Source organism: Aphelocoma coerulescens, chromosome 5, assembly GCF_041296385.1.
Source record: "Aphelocoma coerulescens isolate FSJ_1873_10779 chromosome 5, UR_Acoe_1.0, whole genome shotgun sequence".
NCBI lineage: Eukaryota > Metazoa > Chordata > Aves > Passeriformes > Corvidae > Aphelocoma > Aphelocoma coerulescens.
This window is the reverse complement of record NC_091019.1, coordinates 63714839-63739610: the sequence shown is the minus strand read 5'-3', so window position 1 is coordinate 63739610 and position 24772 is coordinate 63714839. Positions and strand designations below refer to the sequence as shown.

The window sequence follows — 24772 nt, the reverse complement described above, 5'->3', positions numbered from 1 at the left end:
CTGAAGACGCTGCCATGAGGCTGCTTGCCAAAAAGTACTCATCAATGCATACTGAAAGTTTTGTTTTCCCCATGTGTTCAGTTTGGCAGGAGCTAAAATTTCAGTAAAATTTCAGTAAAATCCCCAAAATGATCTAGCAATTTAAATGAATGTATCAGCTCCAAAACTGTGGGGAGGGGCCAAGCTGCCCCGTGCTCTCAGCCCATCAGTACCTCCATAATTAACTCTTCTGGAACATTTCTGATGTCTACCTCCTCTCAAAAGCAGCAGACCAGGAGCTGTAAGAGGCTTGTGTGTGTATCCAAACCTTACAGGTCTGGGTTGAGGGCACAGGGGACAGTTGGTTGGGTTGGTTTCTGCAGCTCTAATTCTGCAGCCATGTGATGAAAGAACCCAAGTTTGTGGGGTTTTTTAACATACACCAGTATTTTGCCTGCTGGGGACAGTTTAGACATGAACATTAAAAGATTAAAAAAACATTCAATAGAAGAGTCAAATAAAAAGAGTCCAATAACTTATTATTTACATGATTTTTTTTTTTTCCCAGGCAGAAATACCATCAAAACCCACCCTTACTGGCTGCTAATCAAACTCACAAACTGTGGGCAGGAAAGTCAGCAGAGCTCAGCAACCTGTGATGCTTGATGTTGGTTTAATTCTTCCTTAAAAAAAAAGAAAAATAAGGGTAAAAATGTTTGTCTGCCTATCAAGTGCTCTCAAATAAAGACAGTCTTGAGTGGTCAGTCCCAGGAATGCTGTAAACCAGCAACAGGCTTAGGGAAGGGTTTGTATTTGGCTTTTGAAAGACTTTTCCACAGTTGAGGTTAGAAAAATATTCATTTGTCCCGAAGCTCTAGAAAACACGAAATGGCATTTCCCAGGGACACCGGCGATCCAGGGTGTTCCATCTCTCCTGAGACTTCTGTAGCTCAGCTGGGAGTGCAGCTTTTCTGGGAGAAAATGAGGTAAATAAAGCTACTTTTTGCTTTACTGAAGGCACCCAAACTCCAGCACCACTTCCAGAGAGGTGGTGCTGGAAAGAGGCACAGCTCAGTGTGGTCTGGGAGGGGACAGCTCATGTTTTGCACATCATGGAATATTTATTCTGATAATAATTGGGAATATCAAAGTCAACATCAGTGCCTTTCAGAAATGAACTCTCCAAAATGCCAGGAGAGGTTTGAAATGCTTTTCCAAAACTGCTACCTTGCTGAAAGGGCACTTTATTGAAAGTAAGTCAAGACGTTAGATTTTGAGATTTAGCTGGAAATATCCAACATTTGTATCCTCCAAAATGGCTCTACTTGTGCCAGCAAAGGGAGATAAATGATGTAAACTTATCCACATTTTAAACCCACCAGTTCAGCAAGACAAAAGCTTTAATGTTTCTTACAAAAGATTTTATTGTCGTTATTTACACCCGTTCCTTAAGTGTACAAATGTAAACATTTCTTATAGATGTATTTCTCTTATCTTACAGTTCATCCCCTGCTCAGGTTGGATGACATCTTTTTAAGCATACAGGTGGTGAGGAAAGTTAAGCTATATTCACAGAATATACATCTGCGTGCAGGGAGAGTCCTCCAGCCCTACGCCAGCGGGATGGACACTGTCCCGTTGGCTCTGCTCCTGCTCCTTGTGTGGACGCTGGATTCTGTCATGTCCTCGGTGTGATCCTCACTCTTCTTCTCCTTCAGGCTGTTGATGAACCTCAGGGTGATCTCGTCCCACTCCTCGGGGAGCAGCATGAGCAGGAACCCGATGCAGATGATGATGGTGGCCCCCAGCCGCACAACGCTGAAGATCATTTTGTGCTTCAACAGGTCCACGGCTGGGAGGAGGAAAACAACCACGGCATCAAACCAGCAGCAGGATGGATGGCAGCACCAAGGGCAGCCTGGCACATCCCTGGCTGCTAATCGAGCCATGGGCTGCACTCTGGGTGTCACACTGGCCTTGTGGCTCTCAAATCTCCAGAGGGAGCAGCTCCCTGAGCCCAGGGAACAGCTCTGACCTGACAGTGCAGCACTGGAGGTGCCACATCTCCCCCGTCCCTCACTGCCGTGGGCAGGATTGGAGGAAGCCCTGAGGGGTTGGATTAAGCCTGAAGATGTCCCTGGGGAAGGGTCTGTGAGGGAGCTGGAGGGGCTCAGCCTGCAGAAAAGGAGGGTCAGGGGGAACCTTCTTGCTCTCTGCAAGTCCCTGACAGGTGGGGGCAGCCAGGGGGGGATCGGGCTCTGCTCCCAGGGAATAGGGACAGGACAAGGGGAAAAGACCTCAGGTTGGACCAGATTGGACATTAGAAAAAAATTCTTTACTGAAAGAGTGGTAGAGCACTGGAACAGGGCAGGGTGAAGTCACCACCCTTAAAGTGTCCAAAGAATGAGTGGACGTGGCACTTCACTTTATGGTTTAGTGGGCACGGTGATGGTTGAAGATTGGACTTGATGATCTTGCAGGTCTTTTCCAACCCTAATTAATCTATGGTTCTGTGATTTCTGCTCTGATAGAGAAGGCCCTTTATGGTAACTTTATCTACAACAGGCTGCACCAGCAGAGTGTTTCCTCAGGCTGCAGGGACCAGGGATGGGGAGAGAGCAGCATGTGGGGAAGAGAGCTCCAGGTGCCTCCAGGCCCAGCCTGAGCTCCACCACCAGCACCCACAGCACACCTGAGCCCTCAGGCAGCCTCCTACAGACATTGTTTCACAGATGCATCCCCCTAAAACCAGATGCGTTCTTGTGCTCAAACCCCCAGAGGGATGAAGCTGAGGAGACTGAGGAGCAGAGACAGAGGCTGTTCGACAGGACCCTGGAGAAAATTTCCACCCAGCAGATTATTTAGGCAAGAAACTGCTTTCTGAGTGCCCATGGGCTTATTTTCCCAGCAGCAGTCGTGGCACTGGTACCTGCATTTCCAGGGACGCTGAGCACGGTGCCGATGGAGATCAGGATGGGGTAGGTCAGCACCACCCCAACGTTTACCAGGATATTGAAAGCTAAGGAAAAACAGAGAAACAGAGAAAATAATACACCAGAGTGAGACATTTCTCCTCCACCTTGACCCTACAGGTACAACACGTGGCATTAAGTATCCACACCACAATGAGAGAGTTGTCACAAAGTGATTAAGTTTTGTTTTTTTCTATATGAGCAGGAAATTAAGGGAAATTCTTCACAGGGGAAAGGGGAGAGCTGGATGGTCTTTCACAAACTGTAAAACTGAGGTTATCACATTCATATTCCATGGCTTTGCCCAGGCTTTAATCAGGTGAAAACAACCTGGCTTGGTTTTTTGGTTTGTTTGTTTGTTTTTTTTCTACATGACAGCACTCCCAGAGAGCTCCAATTTCCTTGAAAGATTAAAAAAACCTTAAAGTTTGCTTAAGTTTCCTTAACCTGTCCTTGAAAGATTAAAAGCAAACTTAAGTTTGATCACCCACCACCCAGTCCTGCTGCTGAGTCCCCTGCATAACAGGAACATGAGGTTGCTCCACAAGGTTGTTCCCTCATGGTTGGGTTTATACACTTGGGTGATAAATTATCCCTAATTTTGGTCCCCTAGGAGCTCACAGGGCAGCTGCAGTTGTGGTTAGAGCAGTTCAAGGCATTCCCAGCAGCTCAGCTGCCAGCCTGGCCACATCTCAGGACTGGATGGGCAATGACATTCTCTTTGCTGCCATTTAATAAATGTGTAGCAAGACAAAAACCTCTTCAATTATGGAGTAACAGAGACTTTACTGAAGGAAAGGCTGTTGTTTTATGTGGAAATTAAAACGCCCCTGGGTTGAATCCAGCAGATGCTTTGCTGGCAATTGGGGCTCAGAAAGAGGGAGCCACTGTGAGCCCTGCCCAGAGCCTGCAGCACCCCCAGAAAGATGTCCCAGCACTGGGGGTCCCCCTGTCAGTGCACAAACGTCCCCCAGGAGCTGGCTGGGAACATGCAGACCTTTGAAATGGGATTTACAGCAGCCAAGCTGTGCCAGAGACAGGGGCACTGGTGTGGAACTGCAGTAGGGATGAAAAAATGGGCAATTAGTATGGCTGCTTCATGTTTACTCCCTGCTATTACTGTTAATTATTAAATATTATTAATTATAACTACGCTTACATATCAAATATTAATTATATATCAATTAATAGTAATGTTTCATAAAGTGTAATGAAAAATATGAATCATTTCTAAGGAGCACCAGTTTGCACTGGGACCAGAATTAATCTGTGAGAGAGCTCTGCTGCTTAAGGGGACAGGGGAAATTGCTTGTGCCCGAGGCTAGTTTTGCAGAAAAAGAAATACATTTTTTTATCACCTACCTAACCAGAGACCAGCTACTCCACACAGGTAACCCCAGGGCACAGCAGAGAAGGGGTACCAGTACTCCACTTTTGTGAAGTACAGGATGATGGGGGTGATGGAGATGAAGATGAAGTTGAAGAAGCCCAGGGTAGACACGAAATGAGCTGCTTCCCCGAAGTTTGCACTCCCAAGAAACATCTTGAACAAAACCTGGAGATGAGAGGAGAGAGGAGAGGTTTAGACTTCATACTTATCATGGAAGCACTCCATTTCCTTGGGGAGAGTGGAGCAAAGCAAAATGTGCCACAGCCTGGCCCTTTTCCTGCACAAGGGTTCTGCAAGGGGATCTTTGGTCAGATTTGTGCCCTTTCCTGTGTTTTAGCAACGTGCCTTTACCACAGGGATGGCTGAGTCTGTATAACCCCAAATGCCATGAGAAGCAAGTGCAGAACCCAGGAAAAATCAAGAATAAACCAAGAATCCAAGGACACACCATTCATGCAACAAATGTAGAGGATTTGGGCTGAGTGTGGCACTGTTGGGATTTGGGAGGGGACTCCAGTGACTTCCACAGCATGACCCTGCTGTGAGAGGAAAACCAGCCAGGAGGGGCTCACTCTGTGAGAACTTGTCCTCTATGAGCCTAAATTCATGAACTTTGAGTGACTTGTGAACGGCCACAATGAATTTATGAGTGAGATGAGCAAAGTCCAAAACTGTGAGGGCAGCTTCTGATCCTCACTCCAAACTCACTCCAAACTTTACACACGCAGCTGAAAATAAACACAGCCACACTCAGCCCAACCTGTTCCTGAGACACATCCCTGCCTTTTCCATCCCTCACCTTCCAGAGCAGCCACTTCTTCCAAGCAGAGGTGTCTCTAATGAACTGCCTGTGCCAGGCTCACACCAGGGCTCAGAGCCCAGCATGTGCCAGGGAGCTGCAGTGCAGACCTGGGATGAGTTGGCCATCCTTGCCCAAGGAAAGCAGCATTTCCCTGGCTCTCCTCCCTGCTGCACATGGAAAGCCCCTTCGAAAGCACCCTTTGAAAAGTGCTGATAAACTTCATTGGCATGATTAAAAAATGACCTTAAACTCCTCGTGGCATGGCAGTGGAGATTTCATTAAAGACTCATCAAGAAAAGCCATTCTGGGTAATTGGCAGGTGACAACTAATTACCCTCATGGCAGTCTTCCTGACGTTGTGACATCGCCTGGTCACAACATGAGTGATGCAGGAGTGATGAACAGAATAAAACACTGATTTCACAGCAATTCTCCTTGTATTTGTGTCTTTTTAACAGCCAGTGGTAATGAATTTAGGAGTGCCAACAAACAGTTGTGACCTACCTTATACAATGCAGACGTGGAGGCTGATCCCACAGCGTAGGCCACCCCGATAATTGAATCACCCTGGAAACCATCAGCATATGCCATCATGACAATTCCTGTGATTGCCATTATTGCTGCCACTATCTGCACGGACAAAGCAAAGCAATGTAAAGCTGAGATCATCACTGGGAGGGGCTCCTCACGAGCGTCACTGGCTCTGACTTGGAGCTTTCTTGTTTTCCCTTAAGTGGGAAAGATCGTGGGAGAGATGTAAAGCATAATGAAAGTGTGTGCACTGAGAGGGAAATGGACCTATCACTGCAAATTCTGCTGGGGCCTACTGACAGAACATCCATCATTATGTACTTTGTCAGCTGAACCTCCACCTTGGAGAGGCAACTGCAAGATCAAGAAATTTTAAGACAGACTGTGCTGCACAACAAGAGAAATACTTAGCAATGCCATCAATTTGACTTGAAATGCAAACATTAGATGGCCAAACATCCTGGAAATTTAGTCCAGGGGAATGAGCCCTGTATTTTGGAATAGCAGGGTACCACAGGGAGCTCTTCCAGATGTTTTGGCCATGCCCTGCTACATTTTTTTGGACAGACATGACCAGATTTCTTCATGAAGCCTTTACCTTTGTGCTTAGGTTTTTGGTCTCATTTGAAAACCCCAGAGAAAGCATCTAAGGAGCTTCAAAGAAAAAGAACAGGAATCATTAACTACACAGTATCTGAAATCCTGGGTCTTGACTCCAAGAACCTTAAGGAAGTGGTGGAGAGCCCAAAGTGTTTTATTCTTTAAAAAAACTCCCCCTCTCCACCTAATTGCCCTCAGCAGGTAAATGTGGAGTGTGAATTTCAAAGACACTGAATACCCAACTTCCATGGAGTGCAGAGGAAAAGCTGTCTCCTGAGCCAGTGCACAACTCCTGAGCCAACACAAACGTGACATGGGCACTTCTCTTCTTGAAAACATCACTGAACTTCACTGAAGAAATATTTAGTCCTAGATAAATCTAAGCTTCAGCCCACAGACTTCAAAGGCATCTTGATCCAAACATGTGCCCTCCTGCAGAGCAGCCTGACTCTCAGAGCTCATAGTTTTACCAAGAGTCCCAGAAAAACCACTGATACTAATCCCAAGCAGATGTGAGCCAGACTGAGGCAATAAGCACAAAAAGTCCCACAAAATAACTTCAGCAGAGCCAGTCAGTAGAGTAAAACTGTTTTTCAAGGGACACACAGGATAAGGACACATGACAGACTCAGGTGAAGGTGTTCCCACACAGGGGACAATGGGGAACCCAGAATTAACTCCCAGGGCAGGGCTAATCTGAGACTCCAGGTAAAAATGTCAGTGCTCCTAAATCCCATAGGTATCCAGGCCAACATCCTCCCAGGAAAACTCATTTCCTGGGGGCAGCTTTAAATCCTTCCCCCTCACCATTTCAGCAGTCCTTGAGGCACACAGGTGCCCCCTCACACGGCAGTGGCTGTGCCAAAGGCAGAGTCACAAACCCCACTGCAAGACTATATCCCACATTACTTACATGTGAAACACCCCAGCTCCAAGATACAGGTCACCAAAGCCACCACCTAAACCTGCAGGCATCACTGATAGCTCCAAATTCACCATGAAATGGCAGCTGAAATCCAGATCCCCCAGTGCCGTGGGCTGGAGGCACCTCCCAGTGGTGTGATGAGATCTGGGAGGGCTTTAGGAAAAGGGGACCAGGAGGTTTCCCCCTGCTCCTTCCCAGGATAACACATTCCAGCAGTTGGGCCATCCTGGGAGACACCACAGAAGTCCCAGCCTCGAAGCAATGCCAAATGACAGCCAGGACCCCTCAGACATCCACGGCCTCTCCTCTCAGTGTCATACATGAAATCCCTATTTGTGCTTGGTCTTTGCATATTAAGTGCTTTAATTAATTAATTTTGAGTTAAATATTTTTAAATTGAATGTTAAAATTAACCCATCAGCCCAGGTACCAAAAATTAAGTTCCATTAATCACTTGTACACCATAAGAGTTATCTTTCCTGTGTTTACTGTATACTTTTACAAGTGTTTTAAGATGTTGGATGTATTTTAGTACTTTTTAAAGTGTTTTTACTTGTACTTTGGTTCCAAGGCAAATTTCAAAACCCCAGTTCCAACAAACAGCCCAGCCCCCATAGCCATTACCCTGTCAGCTCCATGGCAACCTGAATTTTAATGACCCTTATCTCAACTAATACCACCCCTCTGACAAGGATGAGCCATTGGTGGACAGAGATAATCTGTCAAAGGGAAAGCACCAATCACTTTAAACCTAAGGGGCGGGCTGTGGGCGGGCTGTGGGTGGAGCAAAGGCACTATAAAACAAGGAGTAAGCGAAAGAAACACCTCTTCTCTCCAGCCTTGAGGTGGAGTTCAGTGCTGGGAAGGCGTATTCCTATCAAGGAACTTTTAGTAATTTTTTTTTTTTGCTTTTGGGCCAGCCAAAGGCCAGCCTAGCACTGCAAGCCCTTTTTCTCTACCTGAGGTCCAGTGCTGTTTCAGCCAGAAGATCAAGAATCCCTGCACTCCTGGGGCATACCATCTAGCGAGCCATAGGATCCCAGATTTTTATATTTTGCTAATTTTTGCAATTTTTCAATTTTTCTGTTTTTAATAAATTATCTTAATTTTTAACTAAGAGTTGTCTGATTTCTCACACTCAGTGCCCAGAAACGCCCCCTGCCCTGCCAGACTGCCTGGCTGGATCACCTCAGGCTGCACCACACGTCCTGCCCTGCACAGAAATTCAGGATTTCAGCTGTCAGCTGGAGTATTTCCAGCAGTGTGTCTGTCTCAGAAGGCAAAACAGAAGAGCCCAATGCAGTAATCCCCTTCTTCCAAGGGCAAGGATGGAGATTTAACTCTTGGTGCACTCACTGCTCACTCCTTTCCTTGTGTCAGTGAAAATGAGTAGATCCATCATCCCCTTTCTTCCTACCGTGAAAAACTCATTCCCAGTCTGTCTACACCAAATTTAGAGAGCCAGTTTCCTAATTTAATCAAGTACTTAGAAAGCCAAGCACTTTTTTGTCCCTGAAACAACTAAAATGATGGACACATGTGGAGCAACAACACCTCCTGAGACGTAAGTAAGACCTGAAACTGAAAACAGCAAAAACATTATTTAAATTTCATGCTCAAGGCTCCTCCTGCACGTTACATACCAAAGCATCAGCACAGCTGACCTGTGCCTGCCTCAGGTGCTGGCTTTAGAAACCTGAGCTCACATCTGGGCACTGCTCTGTGCTGACAAGCAGCAGCAAGGTCACAGGGAAGCAAAGGTGGCTGTCAGCTCATTAAACAAGGCTTTTAATTAATGGAAGAGTGTAGAAACTTTCTTTTGGAGCCTCCTAGGTATGGAATGAAATTAGCTTGCCTCTTTTATTTTTTTCCCTGAAAGAAGGCCAACCAATGGTTTATCAGAAACATTTTTTAACATTTGGAGCACAGTAGAAAACAAGGTGCTGTAGTAAAGAATCCCAGAATGGTTTGGGTTGGAAGGGAATTTAAAGATCATCCAGTTCCAAACCCCTGCCATGGCAGGGACACCTTCCACTATCCCAGGTTGCTCCAAGCCCCGTCCAACTTTGCCTTGAAGACCTTCAAGGATGGGAAGAAAACTCTCTCCAGGCAAAACTCAACATTTTCAGGGGAAAAAAATGTCCCCAAACTACCTAAAAAAAATTGATTCAACTCCACAGATGAAGCCCAACCAAGGGCTTAAATATGCAAACACATAAGCATGTGTCTAAATCTAAGCAGCAAAAGCCATCAGAACTACTCAAACACATAAAGTCTTTTAAATATTTGTGTTTGCTGTGTTCCAAAGCTGTCAGGACTTCCCAAAGTCTAACAGAGGCACTTTATTAATGTGAGAGAGAGATGTTTAGAAGTGTCCAAGCAAAGGTCAGGGTGCATGCAGGGATTGTGCTGTGTGTCCTTACCCAGGGCAGGAGGTACTGCAAGGTACCTAAGCTCTGCCTGCACTACTTTTATGGATAAATAGAACCAGAGGATCATTTAAGGTTGGAAAAGACCTCATTGAGTCCAACCCTTCACCTAACACTGCCAGATCCACCACTAAACCATGTCCCCAAGCATCACATCTACACATTTTCTGCACACTTCCAGGGTTGGTGACTCTACCTGGGCAGCCTGTTCCAGTGCCTGATCACCATTTCTGTAAAGAAATCTTTCCTAATACCCAACCTAAACCTCCCCTGGTGTTTTTCTCTCACGGGTTGGGTGCTACAGCTTCACCACCGAGGGCACGTGGCTGTCCCTGCAGAGCACACACTCTGGGTACCTCAAACGCAGCCACAAGCACCTGAAACTTTGTGTGGAACCCTTCTGCAGTTTTCAGTGCTCCCACAGGTGGGATTGTGCCATTCCACAGGGTGGCCAGCAACACAGGCTTGTCTTTAGACATGGCACCTAAAAATCCAGCCTTGCAGCCTGGCTGGCAGCTGTGCAGGAGTGGTGCCAGGAGATCAGAGGGATGTCAGGCAGCTCCCACATGCCTGTGGGCATCCATGGCCAGTTTGGGGACTGCTGCAGCCACACTGGGCACACAAGGAGCTGGGAATGTGCTGCAGAGCCACTGCTGTCCCAGGCACTGGAGCATCCCCACCTTGATGCGCCCGACGGCTCCAGAGCTCTGGAAGAGCTGCTGGGAGCTGAGCTCCTTGGAAAAGCTGGTTGAGCTCCTGGGTGCAGAGTGCTTCTGCAAAAACATGGCTCAGGGTATAGGATTAAACCTGTATTTCTTTTCATGTCCTCGCTGTCCAAATAACCCAATTCCTGCTGCTCTCCGAGGCGCTGCGGGCGAAAGCAGCTGAGGCATTCAGAGCACAAAGAGCTGGGTCTGTGCTGCTCTGGTGTATTTTAGCTCTCAAACTCTCTCCTGCGTGGTTATTAACATCATTAAGTGTTATTCTGTCTGGAGAGCTGCTGGAAAACGCTGTGAATTACCTCTCCAGCAATGGGCATCCAGGCTCTGCCAGTGAGCAGCGAAATCCAGTTTACGTGCAGGATTTGCTGCTCACTTTTCCTGCCAGGTTTTTCCTGTCTGAACCCCACAGTGTTTACAGCACTAATACTAATGCATATTTATGGCAACCTTTTTTTAGTCAGTGAAAAATAAATAATAACTGAAAATAGCTTTTATTTCTAGATTTCTTCAACAGAGCAGGCTAGGAGAATACAAGAGCTATGCTTGCTCTCCCAGAAAGATGTTGCTTTGAGACAAAAATTAGCTTAAAGGGTACAAAATTTTCAATTTTTTCAGCTGGAACCTGAGATGATCAAGGGGCAGAGGGTGGTAGTTGTTCCTGTTACTTCTGTAGAGGAGAACTGAGGTTTTTAAACCCCGTTTATTCTTTGAGTGAGTCAGTGGGCTGAGCGTGGGTCCCATTCACCTGATGTTTCTGTGTTTTCAGCGGTGTATGAAATAGGCACACAGGTGTCTGGCTTTACCTTCAAGCACTGGTTCACTTCCAGGCTTTCCATGGAACTTAAATCCAGCTGCTGGTGGTCCCTTCTGGTCACACCCATCACACCTGGCCCCAACCTGCCCCTAATGAAGGTTCAAGGCTCTCAATAATTCAGTCAGGATTGTGCCCAACACGACCTTGAGCCATTTCAGGGGGCAATTTGCATCAAAGAACTGGCAGAAATCCTCACTACTCCTCATCCAAGGTGTGAAGCCAACAGTTTAAATTGCTGCATGTTGGGAGATTTGTGTATGGAAAACTACAGGGAACAAGTTTGCTTTCCCCAGATCCAGGGGCACATCATTTTGAGTTCTGTTTAAAATTTCTGCAGGGTCCATTTTACTGGCAGCGAGTCCTGTAACACTTCAGTGCAAAATACACCTTCATACGAAACAGCTTTGTTCCTTTTAAAGCAGTTTTGGCCATGCACATGTAAATGTGTGTGTGAAAAGTGACAGAGTAGCACAAGAAAAATACATCACGCATTGAAAACAAGGAATAAAACCTGTCTGTCTACCCAAACAAGGAATAAAACCGCTTTGGTTAGAACCTAAGCATTCATCACTAAGTTTAAAAGAAAATGAACTAAACTTCAGCACAGTAAACCAAGAATAGGTTTATAGGAAACTGGAAGTTCTTCTGTTGTAATTCATGAAGTTACACTTGGCTGTAATAGCTCCTTGAAATCCCCACACTGAATTCCCTCTGAAGTTCTGAGGTCTCTAACTGATCCTGAGGTTTAGGCCTGCATTATAAAACTAAATGAGAAACGTTTTCATGGTGTATCTACACCCCAGTGCAGCAGTGCTATGGCAGCACCATGGCTGATGGGTTTAGGTGCAATTATGAAAACATGAGAGAGAGGAAAACGAGGCACGTTCATTACCCTTGCTCCCATGAACCTGTCTTTGAGCACAATCCAAGAAAGCAAGAAGACAAAAGCTTTGTTACAACAGAACAGGGCAGAGACGTCTGTGGCTGTGAGCTTCTTTAAAGCCAGTAAATACAGGTAGTTAGTCAAAGTCCACAGAATAGAAAAGGGAGCAGTCCTTTTAAGAAAGAGTTTCAGCGTCAGACCATCTTCACCAAAAATCCGACTGCATTCCCTACGAAAAGAAAAGAGTTTCAGTCTCAGCCAGGGTTTTCCTTAGCATTCACTCCAGCACAACAAACATTCATTAGGCTTTTATCGCGTTCCTGTGCTTTTCCTAACTACTCCACACGCCCAAGAGAATCCATTATTTAATTTACATAGGGAAAACAACCCACAATCTTCTTAAAACAGCAATTTCGCAAGAAGAAAAGAAGTAACTTACCTGGAATAATCACACTCTGGGCAACAATAATTTCAGGAACTCACACACAGAAATGAAGGTTATCTATAATGTTCCGACAGCTCCCAGACTCTGCCTTCAAGGCCATGAGCACAAGGATTAGAATCATCATTTTTTCTCTGCAGCTTGCCAATTTTCTTTTTTTGAATTGCTCCAAGCCCTGTTTTCATTCCTACTGAAATACATTTTTATGTATGGCCAAGGAAGCTTTAAGAACTGCCTAAAGATACTCAGAAGGACTGCCAGATACATCAGCGTGGTGGGGAAGGGAGCCACCAGGCAGTGGGAGTGAGCCAGGCAAACAGGAGTGTGTGAGGAAGACAGGAAAGGGAGGGAAAAGTAACAGCTTCATTTTATTATACAGTGAAAATCTGTGTTTTCTAGGAGGTATTTCCTTGAGGGTTAAATTCCAAAGAAAACCTCCAGCTTCCCAAACACTATGTCACACACAGCTCAAGTGAGCTGCTTGCTTCTTAGGATTTCAGGAATCTCTGCCTTTCCCAGGAATCTGGGAAGGGTGTTTTTTAACAACTCCACTGTCTGCACCCTTGGCTGAAGGTATTCCTGAAGATATTCCCAGTGTGCTTCACTTCTTGGCATGGCAGGCTCTCTGACACTGCTTAAAACATGGGAGGTCTCACAAGTGACCCCAAAGAGCAGTGGAGTGAACCAAGGCACCCTCAACCTGCAGCACATCATTCCAAGGAAAGGGACATGGAGGGAATCATCCAAATGCCCTGAGGCTCTGGGGCTCCAAAGTGCTCACAGCCAAACATGGCTGTGTTTGGAAGGCTGCTGAAGCACCCACTATGTAGAACTAATTAGCAACTTCAAAGATTGCACTGCAATGTGAAATCAAATATATTTGTTATTTGAGGGTGGGGGGGGTGGTATGCTAGATATCTTGATTTGGAAGACAAAATCGTTTTCAGGGCCCCTTAACCATTTTTACTATTTCCTGGGAATTTTGCTGTTAAAAACATTGCAGCTTTTCACTATTACGATTGGAAACCATCGCTCTCATTTTGAGGAAAGTAGAATAGTAACATCTGTGTAATAACTGAGATCAGCTACATCTTAACCTAAATGATTCTATGATTCTACTTAATAACCACTCTTCTCCTGCTGCCACCAGGACAGCCTGGGGTACAAAGCAGTCATTCCTGGTAATAATAAATTCCATTCTCAAACTCTGTTCCAGGGCATCCAGTGAGTTAACACTCAGGCTGGTGGATCTGCTAATTACCTCCTTCACTCTAGTTGACCTCAACGTTCTCAGGAGTCCTGTTCACCAAAGATCAGGATAAAAACGTTTAAAATATTAAAAAAAAACAGCTACTGGTAGGCATCATTTATTTGAGATGCAAAGCCAGCACTTGGTGAAGCAAATAAATCAGTGCCTAACTTTGACTGCAGAGTTTTGTAACTCTGATTTCAAGAGGAGGTAGAGGTAACAAGTTTCCCTGTTTGAGAAAGGACTCACATGTGGCACTTCAGTGTTTCCTGGCACACAGATACAGCAGTTTACCTATAAAAGATGCTTCCCCTTGAGACTCAGGTGGATGCAGAGGGTGATTCTGGCCTCAGACCACATCTCACCTCAAGACAGGTGGGTGCACCATGGCTGTGCCACCATTCCATGACACCAGAGCCAGGGTGCCCCATGTCCTGACAAGAACAGACCTGCACTGTGAACTCCAGACCTGTGTGGTGGGAATTCTGCCATCACTTCTGGGGCATGACTGGATCATGATAAATCCAGCCTGCCTCAGGAGCTGTCAGGATTTTAGAGGAAAGAAGCCTGTGCTATGTTAAGGCAGAAAGGTGCCTGGGCTGCCTCCAAAAATGCAGGACACAGCTGGACCCAGATGCCAGAACGGGCCAGGTTTTGCTGTCCTGCAGATCTCTGGGATGTCTGCACACAGACAAGCCCAGAGCAGAGCCAGGAGGATGGATCCAAGTGCCCTGACAGGGTGAATCCTCAAAGGAGGAAGGCTCAGTGGTTATTACATTATTCTGGGTCAGGCTCTGGGCTGGTCAGTGATTTGGGAGAGGCAGCTGTGGCTGCCCCAGCAATGGCACTTATCTCTGAGTTCCCAGAGGCAGTGGGAGGGATGAGCAGGGATGCACAGCTAGGAAAAGAATCTGGAAATGCTTCACAGGCCCCAGGCAATGGGCTGTTTTAAGCAGGTGGAAGGGCCTCCATCACACAGCAGTGACCAGAAAAAACAGGCGGTGGTGGTTCCTCAACTCTCAGTGAAGAAAATATAGCAAAGTCTCTGACAGGGTCCTGCTGAGTGAGGCAGAGACTTGATGAATTCACCCCCGTGCTTAGGAGAGCTCCATGAATAATGCTCAGTCAATGAGGAGATGGGGAGAATACTTTATTTTCCCAGTCACAGCTACAGCAGATTGCCTGAGGCTTTGTGAGGGATGGTGGCTCACTGGTTAACTCAGCCTCTTTGACATGCAACTAAAATTAAACTTGCAGGAGTCATCAGACATGACAGTGATTAAAACCCTGGACTCAGGAGAGAGGGCTCCCTGGAAGCCTCCCCACACAAATAATGTGGCAGGCTGCTGACTTACAGGCACAGACGTATCTAAGGGCAGCTGACCCTGAAACTATGACAAAAACTATTTCCAAATGCACAAGAAGTCTATTTAAAACCTGCTCTCTAACACAAGTAACTCCTTTTACTTGCAGGTAGCCCTCAGCCATCAGGTCTGGGCAGTGTGCCATGCTCTCAGGAATTACAGCACCTCAGGCAGTCGTGTAGCTTTGCCTCTGGCACCCACTAAATAGCTTGTGTGCCCTCTCAGTTATTCTGATGCCAGGCCCTGCACAGGAACAGGTTTGTTCCCCCCTGACACACAGCAGCCTCTGGAGTGAAATCCAGCAGCTGGTTATAAGCAGCTCACAGAACAAAACAGCAAACAGGCAGAGACCTGGGGTACAGGAACACAGAGAATGCAGTGACATCACCTGGATTAGAACTTGGCAAGGCCACAGTGACATTAGGGCAGCAAACAGCACAGCAGCACCTTCTGTGAGCACAAGTCATTCAGTGCTTCTGCCTGAATGATGGCATCTGCAGCCATAAAATGCCTCCCAGCTCCACTGCAGGGGACAGGCACCGAACTGAGTGTGGTTAAGCACACTGGTGAGTTGTGTTCCCAGGACTGACCGAATCTGAGCTGTCAGAAAGAGCCTGACCAGCTCTGTTTGTCTGGTGGAGAGCTGGAGCAAAAGGAAAGTGAATTCTGCGTGAAACTCTCACATAAGCAGTGCCTGGCTCAGGGGGCAGCACCAAGGAATGCTGTGTCCCACAGGAATGGCCCATGGGAAGCCTGGCTTTGTGCTGATGGTGTTCCTCATGTCTCCTCTGAAAAGCCCTTTGCAGTCAAAGTCTGGATTTGCAGTTTATTCCACAAGTGGCTGGAGGAGCTGGACTGAGCTACTGCTGCAACACAGAGGGAGAGGTTTGTGGGTGAGAAACCTGCAGTGACAAGTTTCATGTACAACACCAGCTACTTATGGCTCAGCCTGCACTTCTGCTCACTTCTTGTTATCCAAGAAATCCAACTCTTCCCGCTGTGTTTTGTTCACATTAAACCTGCATCTACCAAAGCTTTCCCTGGCCAGTGGCTCAAGGCTGGGAAGAGCCTGCAGCACCAATCTCAGCTCTGACACCCTGGGTACACCCTGGCAGGAAGCTGCTCAGTGTCACAGTGGTTGTCCTTGAGAAGCCAAGATGCCAGATGGGGAGGCAAAATCTATCGACATTGAAAATGCCACCCACCTACTCCCCACCACAACTGCATGAGGACCCTAAATGAGGTCTGTGCAGTGTCTTCTGCTGTGGTAAATGCTGGCAGGGTTAGATTTCCTACTGCTGAGCTTCCTGAGCTTCAGATCATCTTACCCAGCACTAGTGGAAGGAGTTTCAAACCCTTTATGCAGGACATACTTTTAATTTACAGTGCTGAGGGGATACCAAGAGCCGTGTCCCCTGCCTGAAGACAACCAAGACCCTTCACCTAAATGCAGCAGGGAGTTCATAACCATGAGTTATTTTCTCAGACCACAAGATTGAATCTTTAAGGTAAAGGGTGAAAGGTAAGAAATACACAATTTATAATCTCAAATATTATAATAATAGAATCAGACAATGGTTTGGGTTGGAAGAGATCTTAAAGACCATCCAATTCCACCCCCCTGCCATGGGCAGGGACACCTTCCACTATCCCAGGTTGCTCCAAGCCCCGTCCAACCTGGCCTGGAACACTGCCAGGGATGGGGCAGCCACAGCTTCTGTGGGCAACCTGTGCCAGGGCCTCACCACGTTCACAGTCTAGAATTTATTTTCTAATATTTACTCTAAACCTGCCCTCTCTCAGTCTGAAGCCATTTCCCTGCCATGTCCTTGTCAAAAATCCATCTCTCTTGCAGCTCCTTTAGGTACTGAGCAGCCTAAACTTTTCAGAAAGCCAATCTGAAGTTGAGGATTGAGGCTCCTGTCCTTCCAAGTGGGATTTATTTATTAAAGGAGCAGTGGCTCTCTACAGCTTTGCCAGCCTAGGGCAGCACTCTGCAAGTCACCCACAGGATCACTGATCTCTGCCAAGGTGTCACAGACACTGTTTGTTCAGATCCACTGGGAATATCTGCTGGACAAAACGTCTTAGGTCTTTAAGCTCCTAGACAGTAACTACATCCTCCAGAAACATAAAGACAAATCACCTCTGGTCTCTGAGGCAAGCCTGGAACTGGTACAAATGGGTTTACTGACAAGAATTAGCCACTGCACAGGAATAAAACAGGCAAACAAAGCAGCAAGAGATCTTACAAAATGTAATAAAAAGCTTTGTAATAGAACAGTATCAAGAATGCAAATCAAGAAAATACACAAACAGTCAATGCAGGTTTGAAAACGCCCCTGTTCTGGGGAGGAGGCTGGGTGAAATGACCTCCAGAGGTCCTTTCCAAATTAAGTCTGTCTATAATTTAAAACTACAAATGATGCTTTTCAATTCTTTAAGTCACCAAAAAAATCCAAAGCTCATCCTGAGGAGATGTCCATTCCATATCCAAACTGAAAGAGTCTGGACAGCCAGGCTGTAACACAGCACAGACCAAGCAGTTGGTCCCCATGAAAAAATCATTATTTACCAGCAGTTACTTCCTCCTCAGGATGTGAGTTCCTGACATATCTGGAATAAGAAATACTCTGGGAAGATTCCCATCAGCTCTAACACTGGTGTCCCGACTCCACACATTCACAGACCCACTGCAGAAATTCCTGTGGGCATTTAAGACTGCCCTCAATTTTCAAAGCTGAATTCTTAACAGCTGGGGAAATACATCAACCATTTAAGCACAGGAGTTTTTTATGCATTGCCCCAAATGTTTTGCCCCAAAATTTCACTCTGATAGAAATAGAATCAATGAACCAACTGCAGGGGATTTATCTGCAGGGATATTTCTTCTCACCTTCTTCCTTATCTGCTGTGCCATTGTTATTACTTCACCCCACATGCAGAAGCCAAGCTGACACGGTTAATGTTCTCACAAACACTCCAGCAGAAATCTGAATGAAGCATCATTAAAAGACAGAGCACCAGGGTTTGCAGAGAAGCACTTAATTAAGTGCAACTGTTCAATTTCAGTCACACTGATTTGACAGAAATGATAATGTAGGGCCAAATTACATCCCAGATCCTGGCAAAAAGCAGCTGAGGGAAGAGTTTGGCCCTGCTACACTCCACCCTGACAGTCACAAATGGGACTCCCTGTGTGCTCAGTGACAGCAGGAGCTCCTCAGTGACAGCAGGAGCCAGCCCCACGCTGGCTGATTCCTGGTGGAACAGACAATTCTGCTGGAGTCAGGTTGTTTTCACAGCAAGCCTGCACTGGAACAACAGAATGGGGTCCCAGTTCAAAATGACCCCGTGAACCCCCCTCCCATCCTGGGCAAGGTGTGGTATCTCTTGGTGAGCTGAGTTTTGTCCTGTCCTTTAAAGCAGCTCCCACATCACTGTCAGATCAGTGGAAAAATAAAAGTGGAGGAGGAACTGTGAAAATAATTGTCACAAATGTGAGGTACTTCCAAGCCCCAGAGACAATCAGATGTGGTTTTCTTCAGAACTGGTTAAGGGGAGGCTAAGCCAGCCTGGTCCTGGTGGTTGGACTGGATGATTTCTTTGGGTTCTCCCTTAACCCTGTATTTCTCTGATTTCCCAGAGCTACTGAAGAGGGATTTATAAATTTCCAGCAGGATGAAAGGGCAGTTTGCATCCTGCTATACTTGCTCAGCATAGAGAGCAAGCCATGGTCTTCCACATGGAAACCACCTCCTCAACTCTGAGCATCTTTCTTCTCAGCTAGGAGTTGGTTTGGTTGCACCCAACACTGCTATTCTATCATAAATGGACTGGGACAGATTAATCAGTGGCCTGATCCAGGCAAGAACACAAAATATAGATATTAGACAATATAACAGCAAGATTATAAGCAGATTATTGACCTTTTCAACTCATCCAAAAAACCCTTTAACAATCAAGTATCCCTTTATTCAGCACACATCACTCATCTGTCAGCCTCCTGTGAGCTATTTATGAATGAGGTTTTCTGCAGCATGACCTTTATTCTGCCTCCTGACACCACGGGTGGAACTGAGCACAGCAGTGATCTGAGCTCAGCCCTCAGGAATTAGGTTGTTTAAAGGGATACTGCCACAATAAAGCCTACCTGAATTTTTTGATTGGAGACTGCTTTTCCTGTGCAGTTGCAAGGTGCCCAGAATAATAAATGGGAAAAATCATAATGTTCCAGTTTGTTGAGAACCAAGTCATGAAAAAGGGACAGTCAAAGGTCTCAAACGTGATTTTGACAAACTGCGTGGTCCCAACCCAGGAGGAAGAGACGGACAAAATGATCAGGAATCTCCAGATTAGCTTGAGAAACGTGGATGTGCAAGACTGGCATCGTGTCTGGCTGTCAGCTTCTTGACTGCTGCTCTCTGTGTGCGTTTGTGTTCCTTCTTCTCCTGAAAAACAACAAAAAAGGAAGAATAGAGAGTTGTACGTGTAATGAATGCATTCAAAACAAGGCTTGGCAAAACCTCCCCTTCTGGTCCAAGTCACAAATCATCCCTTGCCTTCTCCCTATAACTCCTCTATGTCCCATAAATACTGAAATCCTGCACAGAAGTATTAATAATACCATCTCTGTCACTTCAAGGAGGCAGAACCAAACACAAACACAACACCGAGGGCTGAGGTAACAGTATTACAAATAAGCTGTTGTCACTATTTGCTTCATCAGCCCTTCATTCCCTCTGCCAGCAAACCTCCAGAATAAAAATACATCCCTTGGAACCAACGACATTACAGAGTCAATTACTGTGCATGTAAGCAACAGAAGAGCTCTCTGAGCCTGTAGGTCTGGAGACAGGAACAAGTTCTTATTCCTCAAGACTTTTAACTCCAGAATCACTTTTTTAATTTGCAAGCTGGGATGGGGAAAAAAAGAAACAGTTTGGTGGTTTTATGTACCCAAGCAGAGAAAGGCTTTTTGCAGTCATGTTGGTGTACTTACATTTTTGAAGTTAACAAAGGAAGCTGGACAGAAGTGAAGCTTGGCATGCCTAGAAATAAACCTCTGCACATAAACAAGGAGCGACCGGAGAGTTGGCATTTCCCATTTTAGCACAGTGGTTTTCAGACCCAAGTGCAGATTTCCTACCATAGGTGGGGAGAATTTAATCTCACTGACTGGTGACTTGCTCTCCAGACCCATCTCCCAGAGATGCAACCCATGATCCCTGTTTTGGTTTACTAGATCCCAGCTGAAAACAAGGAGCACTAACACTGCTGTCCTGGGAGCTCCCAGGGCAGCACTGAGCTCCAGCCATTCACCCTGTTTGACCACATCACACCAGTTTGGTAGAAGAAACAGGGAAAAATCTTCTAAAAATCATGGCCTGAAGGCCATTCTCCTATCAATTATCAGTCACATGAATACATGATGTGATATACAGAAGAAATAATATGATTTTGAGGGAAGTTATAGATGCACTGAGTGATAGATGCACTGTCCAATATTCAGCTTTTATGTGACAGAGGTATCCTTTCACACTCAGGCTTAGTTTCCTTTTACATTAATGCTTTTGCTACAGCCAAAAAGAAATGTCAGACTAGGGTTCCAAGCTATTACTGTAAACCAACATTACACATAAAAAAAGATTTATCATAGCAGGGGGTGCATTTGCAGTCAAGAATTCTCCTAACTAGGACAGGGAGCTTTTTGTAGTTGTAATTGTGTGATGTGGTTTTTTCCTAAAAATAATCTGTATTCGGTGGCTCCATTGTTTAGTGGTGAATCAAGAATTTAAATAAAATTACAGGTTTATTAAAAACATGCAGAGGATAATCAGCCACGGGTCTGAAAAGGCAAGCATCCTTTTAGCATTCTCCTTGGCTGCTGAGAGAAAATAGATATTTTTATGGTACTAATAATGACTGACATCTATTGAAAGGTAAATTACAGTTTATTTGCAAGTTAGAATGGCTTAAAAAGAATATATTATAGTAGCATCGACTTGCAGGTCTTCCTGCTAAGTAAAACTACCATGCAATTAGTCCTTTTCAGCTACCACTTAAAATAATCACACAATGATAGAAGAATAAAGCACTTTTAGCCATGCTTTCTATTTTTCAATTACAAAATAATGATGCAATTGGTGTCAGTATGCATGACACTACCATCAGCATCTGACTTAGATGTTAGTCCCAGGTCTGAGTGCAAGTGAAAGGCACAGAAACACACTCTTGTTGCAAGACCTACCTTGCATTTGAAGTCCTGAATAAGTTTTTAGAAATAAATGTACAGTGAGGAGTTGCTCTAAGTTTTTAATCAGAGGGATTCACTCCATGTGATGTAGCTAGCAAACAACTGAATATTCAGGATAAACATGTTGCCTGGAGGCCCATTATATTTAATGATAATGGAAAGGCATGGTGAGAGGGGAGCTCATTCCATCCCCATATATCTATCTCTATCTGCATCTAAGCTCACTGGAGGCACTTAACTCTAGACCAGATATCTGCAATTAACTTAAGTGAAATTGTGATTGATCCCAGTGACAGAGTAGCTTGACAGCTGCTTTCAAAATCCATGGGACATGCACACCTAGTTCCTGGCCAAAGAATCAAAAGGCCAAGATAAGAAATATCTTTCAAAATAATGACAGGGCTTGAACTAGAAGGCACAGGGTGAGTAGGCACACAGTTCCTATTAAAGAGGTTTAGGGATTTCCAAGTCATGGAGCTGGGGCTGGAGCAAGCACTTGTGTTTAGACACCAAATGACAATGAGGAGAAAACAAACTGATCAGCCAAAGTGGCTGGGAAAACAGCATTTTACAATTGGCAAGCTAGCAGGGTCTGCTTTTGGGGTCTGCTTTTAGATGGGACTGGAACAAACCAAAAGACTTATCCTGGGAAGAGCACAGAAACAAGCTGAGGACTTGGCAAGGATGAAAGGACAGGTAAGAATGCAGATCACACAGCAGGTGACACGAGGAGATGGCACTGGCCATCTGAGTGGAAAGCAGTGAGCAGAAACACCCCTACATGGTCCTTTGGTCCACGGTGCAATTCTTACTGACAAGATGGTCACAGAAAAGCCTTTCTCTTGCAGTTTTCAGAAGAGTGAGATGAAGAAAATCAAAACCTACAACTTTTCATTGGAACTCTTCTGGCTATTTGGCAACTACACCCTAGAAAATTATATTCTTTTATTTGTTTACCTATTGGGTAAGTCCTAGTTAGACTTCTCTGATGAGGAAGGGAAGATCAGGATAAAAAGGGAAATTAATAAATGCAAAGTAAATGTTTAGAAGAGTATGATGTCCAGGAACTATTCAAGTGGCCTAGAGCCCTTTCTTGGAGAAGATGGGTTGTGATTTTGGATGTACCTTAGTGCCAGCAAGCACAGTTATGTCAGCCTGATATCTGGAAAAATGAGATTTGGTTTTCTGGTATCTTAGCTATGATCTTAACTGCAAGATGCTGCATCCACTCCTTGCAGCAATGATCACCTCCAATACTCCCCTCTGAGGCTTTCCATCGAGAGAGTACTCCTGGAGTACGAGATCACTCTGTTTTCCAGCATGAGAAGGGCTCTTGCTGCCATTGGTGGTGAAGTGACAAGAGGAAGGTTCAGCTTCCCCAAATCCAGTGTGCAAGGGAGATCCGACCTGTTCTTCCTCCCCTTTTTGCTCACAGTATCTACACAGGCAGTCTTCCAAAGAACTTGGGCAATTAAATTATTTCCTTCCAAAAAACCCGGACAGCTAAATTACTTCACTCATGTAAAGTCTGTCCTCCTCAACAGTGTGGCTTAGCAGACTCACAGGCCTGTGGCTGCACATTGTAACTGCTACCATCCCATCCCTGCTGCTGCCAGATGGACACCGTGGTGAAGAGCTCAGTGTTCACCACACCTACAGGTTCATTTGAGCTAAACTCCTGCAGTGAAGTGGGTGATGGAAGCCCTGACGTGCCAGCTGCCCGATGCTCTGAACTGTGATGGTCTTCCCTAGAAATCCTTCCACCTGCTGCTCCTTCTCTTCCTCTTCATCAGACCATCCGTGGTGCGAGCCGAGGTTGTCACTGTCTTTGAGAAGGAACTCTTAAGGGCCCTGGTGTGTGGCCAGGCTGAAGCTGAGGAGACACAACCACTCTGTGAAATCTAACCGTGTGCTAGGGCTAACCATCTCTGAGGATCTTCCGTGCCTCACGCCGTGCCGGGTACCTAACGCACGTCATGTACCTGCGAATCCCAGGCTTCTCCTCCCGTCCGTGCCGCCTTCCTGCCTCACGCCCGGGCTCGGCAAGGACCTGCACGAGAATCTGCTGCTCGCAGCACCGCAAACCAAACGTCAGCATGCTCGGGCCCTGCCCCATCTCTCCAGAGACACAGGGAAGAGGCCTCTGGCAGGCTGTGGTTCCTACCTGATCTGCTCTGCCTCTCGACTCTGCTGTGCCGACAGATTCCCGAGGGACTTCGATTCTGCAGCTCAAGAATGGGAGCAGCAGAATCTTCAGCAACAGATAGAGGGGAGAGCTGCCTAGTCATGCCTCTGTGTCTGCTGGGGCAGTTGCCTCCTGGCTTGCATTGGATGACAGATGATCGTGAGGCACCTGAGAAGAAAGAGTTTGCATCAGTTTTGGCTGGAAAGTCCCTGGAGGAACGCGGGGCTTTCAAACAGGCTGGCAGTGAAATGCATACAAAAGGAAGCGCACAGCAAAAATGCAGGTTTTAGCTCTGCTCAGGATAAAGCAAGTAAGTGAGTAAATAAATACTTAACTCTCTCTCTCCCCCCTTATAGTTAAAAAGGTGCTGCATGAAAACCAGTCTTCCCCCTGAAGAAATGAGAGCCCCATGCTGCAGTGTATTCTCAGCCCCATGGCTCCGTCCATAGGGTCTACACAGTCAAAGGAATTTGTACTCACGTGGGCCCCTTCCTGAGCACTGACACTGAATCAGGCCAAAGGAGAGGTCACCCTTCCCCCTTAGGCTGGGAAGGAGAGCTGAGGAACCACTGCCTCCCTCAGGGCTGGGAGCCTCTCTAGAGGAGAGGTTCCTCTTTCCACACTCCAGAATGATCCTTGAGACTCTTGGATGGGATGAAGCCACGGTCACTCACAGGTCTTTTGGATGAAGATTTCTGCTACAGGACTGAGGATGCCGATTTTAAGCCTTTACAGACACCAAATCAGAATCTCCACATCTTCAGAGAAGTTGCTTTCTCCTCCTCTGCTACATGCAGACAACTCCAAGATGAGACATTTCACATGGAGGCTGGACAGAGGCACGAGGCAGCAGAGAAGACCCACGTCCCAGAAATACCAGTAGTACTAGATGAAAAATTTTCCAGTGAGTAGGACACCATATTTAATAAGCAAGAGCTTGAAGGGCTGGATTAAGAATCAGGAAAACAACAGCAAGGAGTGCAGTGCTGGAATCCATCAGTGTGACTGGTGATCGATCATGCACGGACTCCCAAATTTACCAAAGATGTCTCTGTAAGAGGTCAACACATGAGCAGCACAAGAGAGTCTTCTTCTCCAGCAGAAAGTCAGGATGACAGGCCATTTTGGCAAGCATAAATGTGTGTTCACAGCCAGCTGAGATCACCCACTGCTTGTTTTGCAGCTGCTACTTCAACTGGTGACCATCTCACCTAAACTTGTGGAATGTG

General features: G+C 45.9%; 1 protein-coding gene across 7 annotated transcripts in view; it reads right to left on the bottom strand.

The window, feature by feature from the left end:
- Nucleotides 1-1412: 1412 nt before the first annotated feature.
- The window catches only part of SLC35F4 (solute carrier family 35 member F4), a 114313-nt gene continuing 90953 nt past the window's right edge, over nt 1413-24772 (bottom strand). For 4 of the 7 annotated variants that reach the window (XM_069018553.1, XM_069018554.1, XM_069018557.1 and 1 more), the window contains 7 exons: nt 23523-23711; nt 19256-19553; nt 12057-12276; nt 5648-5773; nt 4314-4506; nt 2909-2998; nt 1413-1831 (listed from right to left, as the gene is read on the bottom strand). In XM_069018553.1, the coding sequence (XP_068874654.1) occupies nt 1590-1831; nt 2909-2998; nt 4314-4506; nt 5648-5773; nt 12057-12276; nt 19256-19553; nt 23523-23711 (1358 nt within the window). In that variant the 3' untranslated portion in view covers nt 1413-1589. Of the gene's footprint in view, nt 1832-2908; nt 2999-4313; nt 4507-5647; nt 5774-12056; nt 12277-19255; nt 19554-23522; nt 23712-24772 lie in introns of those variants that run through there. The other 3 variants (XM_069018558.1, XM_069018559.1, XM_069018560.1) reach the window with 2 other exon arrangements.